The sequence below is a fragment of the Lagopus muta genome, chromosome 2 (genome assembly GCF_023343835.1).
Source record: "Lagopus muta isolate bLagMut1 chromosome 2, bLagMut1 primary, whole genome shotgun sequence".
NCBI classification, from domain to species: Eukaryota; Metazoa; Chordata; class Aves; order Galliformes; family Phasianidae; genus Lagopus; species Lagopus muta.
The window spans coordinates 80,857,976-80,871,288 of record NC_064434.1 but is presented as its reverse complement, the minus strand read 5'-3'; the positions used below and the strand labels follow the sequence as shown (position 1 = coordinate 80,871,288).

Below are 13,313 nucleotides of genomic sequence, written 5' to 3'. Positions count from 1 at the left end.
GTTTTTGGTACTGATGCTGTCATTGAAAGACGTGGTAAATAGAATTAACAACCAGTTTTCTTTTAATTATTTCCCCAAAGAATGGTTGGAGATTACTTAAAAGTTCTGGGAATTCCATTTATTTGGCTTTTCACATTCTGAATCTCTGAATTCATACTGTGTGGATTATGTTACTATCAGGTATTGGATTGGATAAGTAGGGCCAGTTAGTTCCTCGGACACGCACAGATAGTTATTAATATAAGTTAGTTAGTGTGATTCAAGATTTTAATTAAAGTTAGAATTTACTTTTTTTTGAACTATTATGTGCATTGTGGAGATCTCATACAGATTAATTCCAATAATACCATGAGCGTTATACTTGTTTAGTTGGCTTTTGAATGAGGTGTCACTGTGAGTTGTTCATATGTAAGTCAGTGTGTTTTAAAATGTTGTAGTGTTGTGGGTAACTTTTTTTGTTCTGTAGCGTTGTGACTTATGTATGAGACATAATTTCTCTAAATACCATAATGGTATGTTAATGAAATGGGAAAAGTTGAGGACATGTTTAATCAATGGTGTTCCAAAATGCAGGACGCTTTCTGTTTAAGGATTATCTTGATTAAAACATTTTCTTCCTGGTGTTTGAACCTGTGTTTTTGTTTGGATTTTGTGTGTTTGTCAAGGTAGGGGGACATTAAGATAAACACAGCATCTTTTTCCATTTTCTTTCTAAAGGCCCTTTTAACACTTGTTTTCTGGTGCCTCGTAATGTAGGGTAGCTTGATTCTCTGGGTAACATTATGGAAAACCTCAGAACTGTATGGAACAAAGGCTGGAAATACTATATCAAAGTAAAAGGATGAGAGACTTAAGAGGATAATAATATTTTTGTATAAATAGCATTTAAGAAAATTCTCTGTGTAATTCTAACAAGGGCTGTATTACTGTGATATAACCAGATGGGAATGCCGTTGTTTCAGGGATGTGAAATTTTAACTCCATATTTGTGATCTGGACTTATTTCACAAAGTTTTTAATTCTGTCATTTGTCTGTTTACTTGCTAATTTTTTTTCCATATAATTGTTTTTAAACTTCCAGTAGTTTTGGTGTTTGGCTTTTTTTTTTTTTTTAATATAAAGAAGAAGAAATTTCAACATATTCATGGTCAATTTCTTATATCCTTTTTTCTGCATAGTATAAAAGTATTTCTTCCCCCTTTTCAGTGAAACAGCGCTGTTTTTCAGAAGGCTGTCTTTAATGATAGCCCAAGTGGGGCAGGGGAGGTGACATCGTGTTGGTCTTTGTTGCAGTTTAGTCAAGAAGTCATTGTGGTTTTTGTTGCTGTATGTTGTAGATCACAGTATTGCATGCTATGATGTGTTACAGATTATTTATCAGAAAGGGAATATAGCAAGCTGGAAACTGACTTGGTGTTTTTTTTTCTAACCTTGACATGGTGTATAATATTGCATGTTATGTTATACGATGAATAGTAGGCCACATTTTTTGCATCTTTAGTAGTAAAATGGCCACCAGGATGTGGGTCTTCTGTTTCAATTCTGAAGAGAAGAGATTTGTAGACTTTTCTGACATCATAGGTGCAGTTTAAAATCATTTCAATGTTAATAGCTCCTCAAACTTACTGAGAAGATTGTTGTACTTAACCTATATCTGTGGCATGAACAAAGCTGCAGCAGCTGACTTCTGAAGCACCTGATTAGCTGTTAATAGCTCCTGGAAATTAGGCTATGGTGCTAGTAAGAGGTTTATAAATGGCTTGGCCTTTTATCTGCAATTTGTTAAATGTTCTTCTCTGATCACATGGAAGAACAGAGGCTTGAATCTGATTGGAATGTCAGTGATTACAGAAGATTCTGGAGAGTTCATCATAAAGGATTTTGCTGAGCTCCAGGCAGCTTCTGTCTTTTTTTACTGTATTTAAAACTTTGAGTTACAACCAAGAATGCTGGTTGTAAAGTTCAGCTACAAAGGTAAACTGTGCAACTCACCACAACTAAACCAGTATATTACTATCCACTTCCTCAAACAAGAAATGTGCAGGTCTCTTCAAGAGCTGGCTCTATGAACACCTCTAAATAATCCAGTCTGGAAGGATCTGAGGTCATGTATTATTTGGTTCTACATTTCAAAGACAAGACTGCTCACAAGAGTGCTGCTTTGTGTGGAAAACTGATGAAATTTGCATTAGAAATGTGATGTGGATGGGTAAATAAATTTGAGTTTTTCAGTATACAAGTGTTACCCACGGAAAGAATATAAAGCATGTGCATAGCTCTCATAGACTTGTAAGTTTTCAACCCTCTGCATCACTGAGCATTTGAAAGGCTGTTCAGCCAGGCTCACAGCTATTCTTTGTATCCCTCAGTTTCGGTGAGCAGTTTGAAACTAGTAATCTAGAATAATGCATCATGCCAGCAGTATGGGGAGCGCTGAACATCTAAGAAACAAACTTAGTTTGCATCTGACACAAAAGGGCTTGGAAATTTCTACTTTCATCATCACCTGCCTAAGTCCAGGATGTTGATATCAGACTGTCATTATCAGCTTATTAGCAAGCGCCCCCAGCTCAGACTTTGTGCTTGTTTAGAGGTAGGTTTATGTACCCTTAGCAGGGAAGTGTTATTTTGATTCTATTTCTTTCTTTATTCATTTATGTGAAATGGAAACAATTTTCCCTTGGACCCTTTGCCCTGTAGGCATATGACAAAACCTACAGCAGCAGCAAACAAAATGAGCATGCAGCCAATGGCTTTTCCTTATTTTAGCACTTTTACTGTCTCCCAGTTTTCTTCAAGCAGTATCTATTCCCAATTTTACAGGAAAAAAACCCAAACCTGGATGAACAAAAAAGTAAAATGTAGAGAAAATGGAAGTAAAATAGATTTTAAAACCAAAATGTGCCTATCCTAATACATGCTTGTAGCATCTTAAATGAAATTCTCTAATTAATGATAAGTGGAACTGATGCAGGAGAGAGAGTAAATTTTGTTTGATAATACACATGTAATTTGTATGTAATTGGGTTGCCTGGCTATTGTGCGTAACAATGAAGATCAACAAGAATATTTACAGACTTAAAAGATATGGAAAGTATGAAGGAATATGGATGTTTTTGATTTGCAGCTGAGTAACAAACTCAGCCTTTTGTTTGCTCCTTTAATGTAATAAAGGGTTTTACATTTTGAGGACACTTCCATTTCACTGTTGTCTATGCATTCTCAAGTAATTATGCTGTGATAAATACCGTTGCTTGTTGCATCTTGATTGATGTGAATTAAGTTAATCTTGCTTGTTACAAAGCAAAGGTTACTAGAATTGGATCTGTTGCATAGATCTGCTTGGTGCACTGTTGCTTTACATAAATGTAAATAAACCAATGCAGATGGAGGAAACATTCAGTCATGGAAAAGAAAACAAACATAAAAAATAATTTATTCTTATGTCAGTGTAGGAGAATAACTTCATACAGTGTTCTGTGTTACAGCTAGACTGCCTCAAGTTCCTTGGCCAGTAGTGCTTGTTCCACATTAATGCCTCTGTGGGCATACAGCTTCTAATTCAGATGGCAGAGACAGCCTGAGGAAAGCTGGGTTCTGCTCCCACTCATATTGTGATCTGTCATAGATCAATTTACCATTTACTATGCTATCTTCTCCAGTCTGATTTGCTGTCTGTATCACTTTTTCTAGTTGGAAGTTCTTTGAAATGGTGTTTCTGTGATATCTTCATTTTGTATTAAGAGTTTCCAGGTGTTTTGAAGCACATACAATTCTTTACCCCTATCCATGTGTTTTCCTTTCTTTGTTCTGTAAAAATGCATGGAAACAGACATGCATTTTCTAATTATATTTCAAAATATGGCTAAAAATGCATTCATGTCATGAGTATTTCACATAGAAGATTAATGTGTGAGCTGTATGCAGTATATGGTTTCATTTTTCTGTACACACCATCTCACATTAGCACTAAGAATGTGCCCATTGTAGCACAGGAGGTGACAGTGAAAATACAGGTGATTATTATGTGAGGGAGCTGACCTTTTTTGTTGAAAAGTAAACAGAAAGTTGACAAGAAAACCTGATTGAAGACTGAACTAGTCCTCTGGATGCTCTTGCCACTGAGTCTTAGTCTGTTAAAGCATCAGGCATAACTTTGAATAGTTATGTTCTTCCAGTTCTGAAAAGCTGATTGGAATCCTTCAAGGATGGATTACAAACACTGTTGGTTTTACTCATTGCTGATTTTAGTAGAGGCTTCAGAGTTGAGATTAAGTTAAATTGGCCAGCTGACTTTTTTCTCTGTAATTATTTGTGTTTTAATTCAGACAAATAATATTATTTATAATGGTGATTGTAATTAAAATTGTTTAATTTTTGTTCATTTTGTTTTAAGTTTTTTTTAAGTAAATGGATTGATGGAGGAATGAGATGATGGAATTCTCTGAAATATTTTTGACTAGAGTTCTTGATGGGAGCTGCCCTGAGTTGTGTTATAAATTACCTTTAATAGAAAACCTCTTTGTTTTGTTTTCCTCGTAATATATGAGAGAATCAGAGAGAGAGCTTTCACTATTCCTTTCTTTTTTCATAACTGCATTTTTCATCATTGCTATTTCTAAATGTGCCCTTTATAGCAGTTATTTTCTTTCTCTCTGTAGGCTATCAATATCATCATCCCTCCAAGATGAGTAACAGCCATCCGCTTCGTCCTTACACAGCTGTTGGTGAGATTGACCATGTTCACATTCTGTCAGAGCACATCGGCGCTCTGATGAATGGGGAAGAATATAGTGATGTTACCTTCATTGTGGAAAAGAAACGTTTTCCAGCACACAGAGTGATCCTGGCTGCCAGGTGCCATTATTTCAGGTGAAGCACAGCTTTTGTGGGGCTCACTGCAAATTTTCATGCAGATAAGATAAACATTGTTTCTCTGTGAACTTTTCAGCGTGTAATCATCTGTCCATTGAGTGTGACCTTTTCTGTGCGAATGTTTCCCAGCACATCAAGTCATTGTGTCCAGATATAAGAAGATAAATACCATGTCATGATGTTATTCTTTTGACCTTCATTAAATTGGACTTTGAAGTTATTTTCATAAATTCAGGAGAAAAATAACTTTGGAACAGAAAAGTTCTGCTGTAAAATTTTTTGATTTCTCAGAGCATGGATAGTGTGCTTCCGTGGACTGTATTAATCAGAAGTTTACTTTTGATGTGTTGAAATCAAGTATTTGAAAAGATCTGTTTGACTCAGATTAGAATATTTTAAAACTAGGAATAATACTAATGCATCTCATTCTAAAGATCTGGGGCTTTTCTCTCTAAATAGAATCACTTTTCTGGAAAAAGATTATTATGAATTTAGGTTGTAATTTAGTTACTAACATACCCCTCTAACAAAATTCAGCATGAGAGCAAATTGTGTTCAAACTCTATACCACACTTTAAAAACAAAACAAAATCCAACAGATTATGGGTGTATTTAGTTCTCTTTTTCCTTCTAAAGATTCAGGACATCTTTAGGCTTGTCTCATGTTGGGTTTAGCAAATCCCAGGATTCTTGATCTTTTATTCCTTACTTTAATCCACCACTGCTGTTTTAGTGATGAACTAGTTGTTTCACTTGTTTTCTGCCATTTTTTTCTTTTTTTCTTTCTTCCTCACTTTTAACACTATTTAAAAACAAAAACAAACAAAAAAAGTCAGTAGCAACAGAAAACCCAACTGAGTTTCTGCTTTGCAACTATTGCTCAAAGTAGAGATGGAGCAATTGTTCCGTAGAATAAAAGCATGATGCATTAGAATATTATTCTCTCCTAGGCACTGTTTTCTGTGGTCAGCTGCACTTTAAATGACATGTAGGGTTTTTTCTTTTGTAGCTGTAGGGAAATGCATCCCCTTTGCATCCCGTGTTGTTACTTGACATTTTGTTTATCTTTTGTATGTTTTTTGTTTATTTGTTTGTTTTTGTTAATAAAACAGATATTTCTAGGTTGTAAATTTCTTAAATTTTATCTTCTTTGTAGAGCACTGCTGTATGGTGGAATGAGAGAATCTCAGCCTGAAGCAGAAATTCCTCTTCAGGACACAACTGCAGAAGCTTTTACCATGCTGATGAAATATATTTACACTGGTCGTGCCACACTACGAGATGAGAAGGAGGAGGTCCTCCTAGACTTCCTAAGCCTGGCACATAAGTATGGATTTCCAGAACTGGAGGATTCCACATCTGAGTATCTTTGCACCATACTTAATATTCAGAATGTTTGTATGACATTTGATGTTGCCAGTCTTTATTCCCTTCCCAAATTGACTTGTATGTGCTGTATGTTCATGGATAGAAATGCTCAAGAGGTACTCTCCAGTGAAGGCTTCTTGTCACTTTCTAAGGTATGGTTTTTGTTTGCATTTTTCTTCAGTATTATTAATTTTTTTTGCATACATTTCATGATTAAATACTAATGGTGTAAAATACAAGCTTGTAAGTTTGTTAACAGTTATCTCTTGGTATTCATGGGACTGAGACTGAATACTGGAAGTATTCAGACCAAGATGAAGTAAAAACCTTGGCGATCCATTCTGAATTTTTTAGAAATTTAGTTGTGACCACCCACTGTAGCTAAAAACAAGAGTATTCTGGTAGCTGGGTCCAGAAAACTGAATTTTACCTTGGTTTTTTTTTATCTGTCCTTGGAATAGTATTACTTGGTTTCTGAATGTTGCCCAGTAGTTGTAAAGAGTTGAAGATAGAAGGTACTCCATTTTATTAATTTCTTGATGTAGGCAATCTCTGTCATAGGCAGTTTTCCACAGTGTAGGCTGCAGTATCCCGAGGCTTCATGTGATTTATATTGCTGATTATTTGTGCAGCCTGAAATCATGTAATATGGTGGTATTGCAGGGTGTATTTTTTTAATTTTGTTTTGATATATTTGTTGTTGTTGGATGCATAAATATTTGTGTAAGATTCAGGCAATTCTGTGCTATTGAATTATTCCACATTCTCTGGAATGGTCTTTGAGCTGGGCATAATAGTGGTTTAATGTTTTCAAGTAGTGTTCAAGTGAAGCAGCAAAGTATCTTGAATGAAAGATAGCTTAATTATACTTGAACAAATAAAGAAAAAAGTGTTAAAAGCGTTAGTGGAAAAACTGTGATGGATCCGTTCCTTGAATAAGTGCAAGATGCTTCTGCTTTGCTGACTGACTTGCTAGCTGTGTAGGGAAAGAATGTTTTTTTTCCCTATGGTAGTCTGTCATACTCAGCTTATTAAATCTGAGTTCTGAAGGCATATACTTTCTGAAATCTTTGTTGTAACCAATCCTGCCATATAGAAGAGATTTGTGCCTTTCTGAGGCAGACTTCTAATTATTTTGCTTGTTAAATGGAAGTCAGAATCCATTCAGTTCTTTTTGTTCTCATTTTGCTATCTGTGGATTATCTGCATTTGCATTTGTAGGAGTCACTGAGGGTTTTACCTGTTGGTACCAAGTTTGTCCCAAAAGAAAAGGGATAAAAATACCCATGTAATTAGAAAGGGTTTGAAAAAGGAATTCCAACCCTGAGTTGACATTTTTGCATCAGTCATCTTATGTCAGTCTAAGTTTAAAGGAATGTTTTATATTGTACTGCTAAATCCCCAAATTAGTTCTTATATTGTTTATTACCTTAAATTTATTTACGTAATTTAATATGATTTAGAATAAAATTGATTTTTTTCCCACATTTCCATTCCGTCTTCTTTCTCATAGTGGATTAATAATATTGTTTAATATTTATCTTAGAGATTTATTGGATCTTCAGTAGGAAACTAAAGGCATAAAAACAGTACTGAAACTGAAGATTGTCTTGTTGGGCAATACTCTTTGTACAGTTACTATAGACTAATGTGGAGTTTTTTGTTATTTCTTAATCTGAGAAACTAAATTGGATATCTGGAATCTTAAGAGGACTTTTGCTTCTACTATGTGCTGCTTCTAGTAGTCATTCTTTTGGAGTTTATTTTTAACAACTACAAGTTCAAATGATCTGTCTAAAAAAAAAGGAAACAAACAAAAACTTCTTTTTTTTTCCCCCCTTGTATTTTTTTTACGTTCTTCCAGGCTGCTCTTCTAAGTATCGTACTGAGGGACTCTTTTGCAGCTCCTGAGAAGGACATTTTTCAAGCCTTGATGAATTGGTGTAAACATAACCCCAAGGAAAACCACGCTGAAATCATGCAAGCAGTGCGTTTGCCACTAATGAGTCTAACAGAACTGCTAAATGTTGTAAGACCTTCTGGATTGTTGTCGCCTGATGCCATCCTAGATGCCATTAAGATTCGTTCTGAAAGTCGGGACATGGATCTCAACTACAGGGGCATGTTAAGTAAGCGTTTTTATGTTTTGTTGCCTCTTTAGTGACTGCTGTGCTGTAGCTGTCTGGAAGGTATGGTTAACTTGTTCTTTGAGTTTTTATTCCTCAGGTGGGAAATAACGTTAGTCAGCATATTTTCTAGGTTTGTGTCTCAGGAATTGCTCGAATATGTGCTTTGTTTTAAGAACATATTTTCCTTGAGGAATTGTTATTTTAGTAAAAAATCTTTTGGGGGAAAAATGATTTGTTGTGTGCTAAATGGAATTTCAATGGTTTTACATTGATGCTGACTTATTTATGAGATATCCATCTTTTCTCCGATATTTTTGATTTTTTTGTTACTGTTGACATGTTTGCCCAAACAGCATACACAGATTTTCCAAATTGCTTAGTGGAAATAATTTAGGAAAAAAAAAAAAAAAACACCCAAAAAACATGAAAAGCCTTTTGTTTGGTTTCTCTTATTTCTGCGCACTGTTAATTCAACAAGAATATCTAATGCTGAGCTTTTTGAAGATACTGTTGTTTTGTATGTAGTATATGATGTATAGACTATTTGCCCCACAGCAAAGAATAAAGTTTTCTTTGACAGTTTGCCCTGTAGTCTGTCAGTCATGTAGAATAAGCCTTGAAAAAGATAACAGATTTCCTAGAATTGCATCTCCCATTTGTTTTTCTTTAGAAGTTAATACTTAATATTTAAAAATCTGAGTTAATACTTTGATACTGTAAAAATAAATACAAGACATTCTGTTGACTGTCCAGAAAATACATTTTTCAAAGTGGAATGGTACCTTGTGACTCCTTTTCCTGCCACCTTACATTGCAATAACAAGATGTTTGTAATCTCAGAATTTCCATCTTTGCCAAAATCACAGCTTTCTAAAAATTTGATTTTCTATGTTGTTTTAGTACTAGTTCAGACACTTGGGTTTTTCTCTGTAGGAACACTGATGACCACTTGCAATTTCATAGTTGTGCATTACCTCTTTTATAGTTTTTGTGTAGAAATACTACAATACAGTGCGGTTAAATTTTTACCTCTTTAAATGTTGTGTGCTCAAGTGTACCACTGAATGTTCCTTAGATACACCAATTAGGTTAATTAATATCCTGTTAAATTTCATACTTCTCTTGCTGACATATTTGAAGAGTTTGGGGTGGACTTTTTTTTTTTTTTTTAACATCAGTGCCATATTTTCCAGGTTCTCTCCTCAGAAAAGGCTGTTAAAAATGTCTTTTTAACAGAGTAGTTGGTCAATGTATTGCTTTGTAGGTAGCTATTATTATCACCAGGAGACTTTGAAATGGTGACAAAGGAGGCTTATTTTACTGGCTTCTTTAGCTTTGAGCCAACATATTAAAAAGTTTTCTGTTAACTTCATAGTCTTTTACTCTGGTTCATTTAGCTTTCGTGTCTTGAGCATTTCGCGTGGTTTTAGCTTCCTTCTGTTTCAAAATAAAAATAAATTTTAAAAATTGAATATAAGGCAAAAAGTCAGAAAGCAAGGCCCCAAAGTGATGAGAGAGATTGTGAGAGACTGATTGCAAGGAGAGACTGACTAGTCCAAAAATTTCTATTCGAGTGGAAAATGACAGTTGAATAAGGGAAGGTACATTAAAATTCCATAAAATCGTGAAACACCCTAAGAATATAGGTACAGCATACTCATCAATGATCACTACTTTTATCATGCGAGATCTAGGTGGCATCAAATGAAAGGGAAGATGCAGAATTTCTAAAACCTATTTTCAAGATGCATTATTACTTTGTGGTCATAATCCTATACTGTGGAATTATAAAATAGCTTTTATTAAAACAGTGAAAATAATTTCTAAAGTTTACATCTCTGTATAAAACAGCAAAGAACAGTATCTTCTGGTTTAGGAAATGGAACTGTGGATTGCTGGAAAGAATGGGTTTACAGAGGAGGTATTGCTCTGTGCCGACCCTCCTTCTGTAATTCTTTCTTTGAGCATCTGTTTGTAACCAGTACTGGAGAACTGATAATGGCAGTCAATCTTCATTTTAACTGAATACAGTTGATGTTCAGAACATCTAACTTGCATGATGTGAGTATAAATATTAAACAGTTATTTCCTTTTCTTCTTAGTACCAGGGGAAAATATTGCAACAATGAAGTATGGAGCCCAGGTTGTAAAAGGGGAGCTGAAGTCTGCTTTATTAGATGGGGATACTCAGAACTATGACTTGGATCATGGCTTCTCTCGACACCCAATTGATGATGACTGCCGTTCTGGTATCGAAATCAAACTCGGCCAGCCATCAATAATCAACCACATACGAATACTCCTGTGGGACAGAGACAGTCGGTAGGTGCCAAGTTGACTTAAAGAGGGGAAGGTAATGCATTTTCACTTGTGATAACAGAATGCAGAATGTTTATAAAGATTTTATGAAAACAGCATGATACCATGTTGGGGATGACAACAACAAGTTTTATTTGAAAACACTGTTTTTTAAATATAACTGTTGTTACATATGTGCAAGACCTCATTAAGCGGTCTTAAAATATCTCCTGACATGTCAGGCATATTCTTTGTTTTCATTAAGTATATTTTTATTGAAAGCTTACGTAATTTAAATACTTTTAGCGGTTTTGTTTTCTATTTGTAATTTAATTTCCAACTATTAATGTAAAATTGGTATTCTAGTTCTTATGCAGACCAACTCATCCCACATTGGAAGAATGTTTTTTTAGAGTTTTTTCAGTGTATCAAAATTGTCAAGAGATAACATCTCTGATGGTAATTCGGGAATAACAGTTTATTTGGTATAGAATCATAGAATCACTCAGGTTGAAAAAGACCTTAAAGATCATCGAGTCCAACCACGACCTACCCATACTACTCTAACAACCCTCTGCTAAATCGTGTCCCTGAGGACCACACCCAAAGCTTTTAAACACACCCAGGGATGGTGACTCAACCACCTCACTGGGGAGCCTATTCCAGTGCTTACCAACCCTTTCTGTAAAGTTTTTCCTGATATCCAACCTGAACTTACTCTGGCACATCTTGAGGCCATCTCCCCTCGTCCTATCACCAGTGAGAACAGACCAACCCTACTCTTGCTGTAAGCACTTTAAAATGTCATCACAAAAAAATTTTAATTTAGAAAATATCTAATGCAGGTATTCATAAGCAATATTCTTTCAAAAAACAATAGAACATGCTATTTATACTCCTAACACATCATTATCTTTCTTTTTTTTTTTTTTGTGCTTGTAGACTAACAAATGAAAATTGCAAAAGTTTTGTTTTCTTGAGCAAGCTGTGTTATTTTAGAACAGAAAACATTGATGTTCTACTGATTATTATTATTATTATTATTATTATTTTTTGGGGGTAAATTAAAATTTATTTAGAATATCTATTGTAGTTATCATTCAAAACAATTTTTTTTTTTAGCTATTTAATTGTTTGAAGTGAGTTCAGCTGAAGTTTTATGTTTTCTTTTTGGAAAGATTGAAAAGTAAAACTTTAAAAGGTGCAATAAACAACTTTTTACAATATTTAACTATTTGTCACAGACCAACCAAGTAAACTCAGTGTTCAATGAAATTTTGAAAAGTATTAGAGGTGAAAATAGTGAGTAGTTCTCTTAAATTTTTTTTAGAGAACAGGTAGCTTGTAAATTGCCTCTCACTTACAGGATGTAAATCAACTAGCAGCTGCTGAAGCTGGGAGTGGAGATTGTGGAAAACATTCTCCTTAGCACAGTTTACTCAAAAATATTTTGAACTTAAGTAGAACAAGCCATCATTGGCAGCCAAATCAGAGAGGGTGAACTTCTTCAACACAGAATCACAGAAACACCAAGGTTGAAGAAGACCTACATGATCATCCAGTCCAACCATCCACCTATCACCAATAATTCTCACTGAAACACTTCTTATGTTCATAAAATACAGAGATTATGGTGGTTTTGTGGTTTAGTATTTAGTTTCATTAGTTTCTGTGCCACCCTAGCTTTTTTTTTTTTTTTTTTTTTTTTTTTTTTTTTTTTTTTTTGTGGGAGATGTTATTATTGTTATTATTGATATGGCAATAGTAATATCTGCATCACTGGTAGTTTAGATTTATTCCATGCAGATGGAATAGAAATTATTTTATGGCTAAGTATCACTGAATTTGAAAGTTGCCATTGCATTTCTAAGGTGATGGTCCCACTTGATCACCTGATTACTGCAGATTGTGTGTTAGGATGTTTCAAGTCATTCTGAAAATGTCTCTTAACATAACTGCATGTGAATTTGGTATCAAAGTTAGTTTAGAATAAGGATCTTTTCTAGATATTTTAGATGCAGGATTGTGGTAAGAGCAAATAGCCTTCTTTTCAGCATGACTGAAATCCAGAAGAAGTTGAAGAAGTTAATATCCAAGGTGTGGCTGTTCATATTCTAACCTATCCTTTGTTTTAAAATCCAAAGGTCCTACTCCTACTACATTGAGGTGTCCATGGATGAGTTAGACTGGATTCGAGTTATCGATCACTCTAAATACCTCTGTCGGTCCTGGCAGAACCTGTATTTTCCTGCCCGTGTTTGCAGGTTAGTGCTTGAATGCAATGTTGCACGGCTGTCATTAAATAATGCAGATACCAGAAAAATTGCTGGGTTTTGCTACTATGTTACATCTTTCTGGTAATGTATGGTATACACAGCTTTCATCAGCCATCTTCAACCAAAAGAAACCAAAAGAAAATGCATTTTGATATAACTACATTTGATAAATTTCAGATATCCTGTTTTGAAATATCTGGTACTTCTCTCTCTCTCTCTCTCTCTCTCTCTCCCTCTCTCTTTTTTGATTTTTAAATTTGCTTAGAAGTAAACATCATTCGTTGGCTGTCAAAAGCTTTTAAATGCTTTTAAATATTTGTTTTATGGCTTGGAAATGTATTTTTATATATATTCACGTATCTTCTGT

General features: G+C 34.6%; 1 protein-coding gene across 1 annotated transcript in view; it reads left to right on the top strand.

The window, feature by feature from the left end:
• The window catches only part of BTBD9 (BTB domain containing 9), a 112,581-nt gene that overhangs the window by 2,400 nt on the left and 96,868 nt on the right, over positions 1–13,313 (top strand). Inside the window, exons 3-7 of the mRNA XM_048935586.1 lie at positions 4,662–4,872; positions 6,032–6,395; positions 8,108–8,372; positions 10,475–10,694; positions 12,815–12,934. Of these exons, the coding sequence (XP_048791543.1) occupies positions 4,662–4,872; positions 6,032–6,395; positions 8,108–8,372; positions 10,475–10,694; positions 12,815–12,934 (1,180 nt within the window). The remainder of the gene's footprint in view (positions 1–4,661; positions 4,873–6,031; positions 6,396–8,107; positions 8,373–10,474; positions 10,695–12,814; positions 12,935–13,313) is intronic.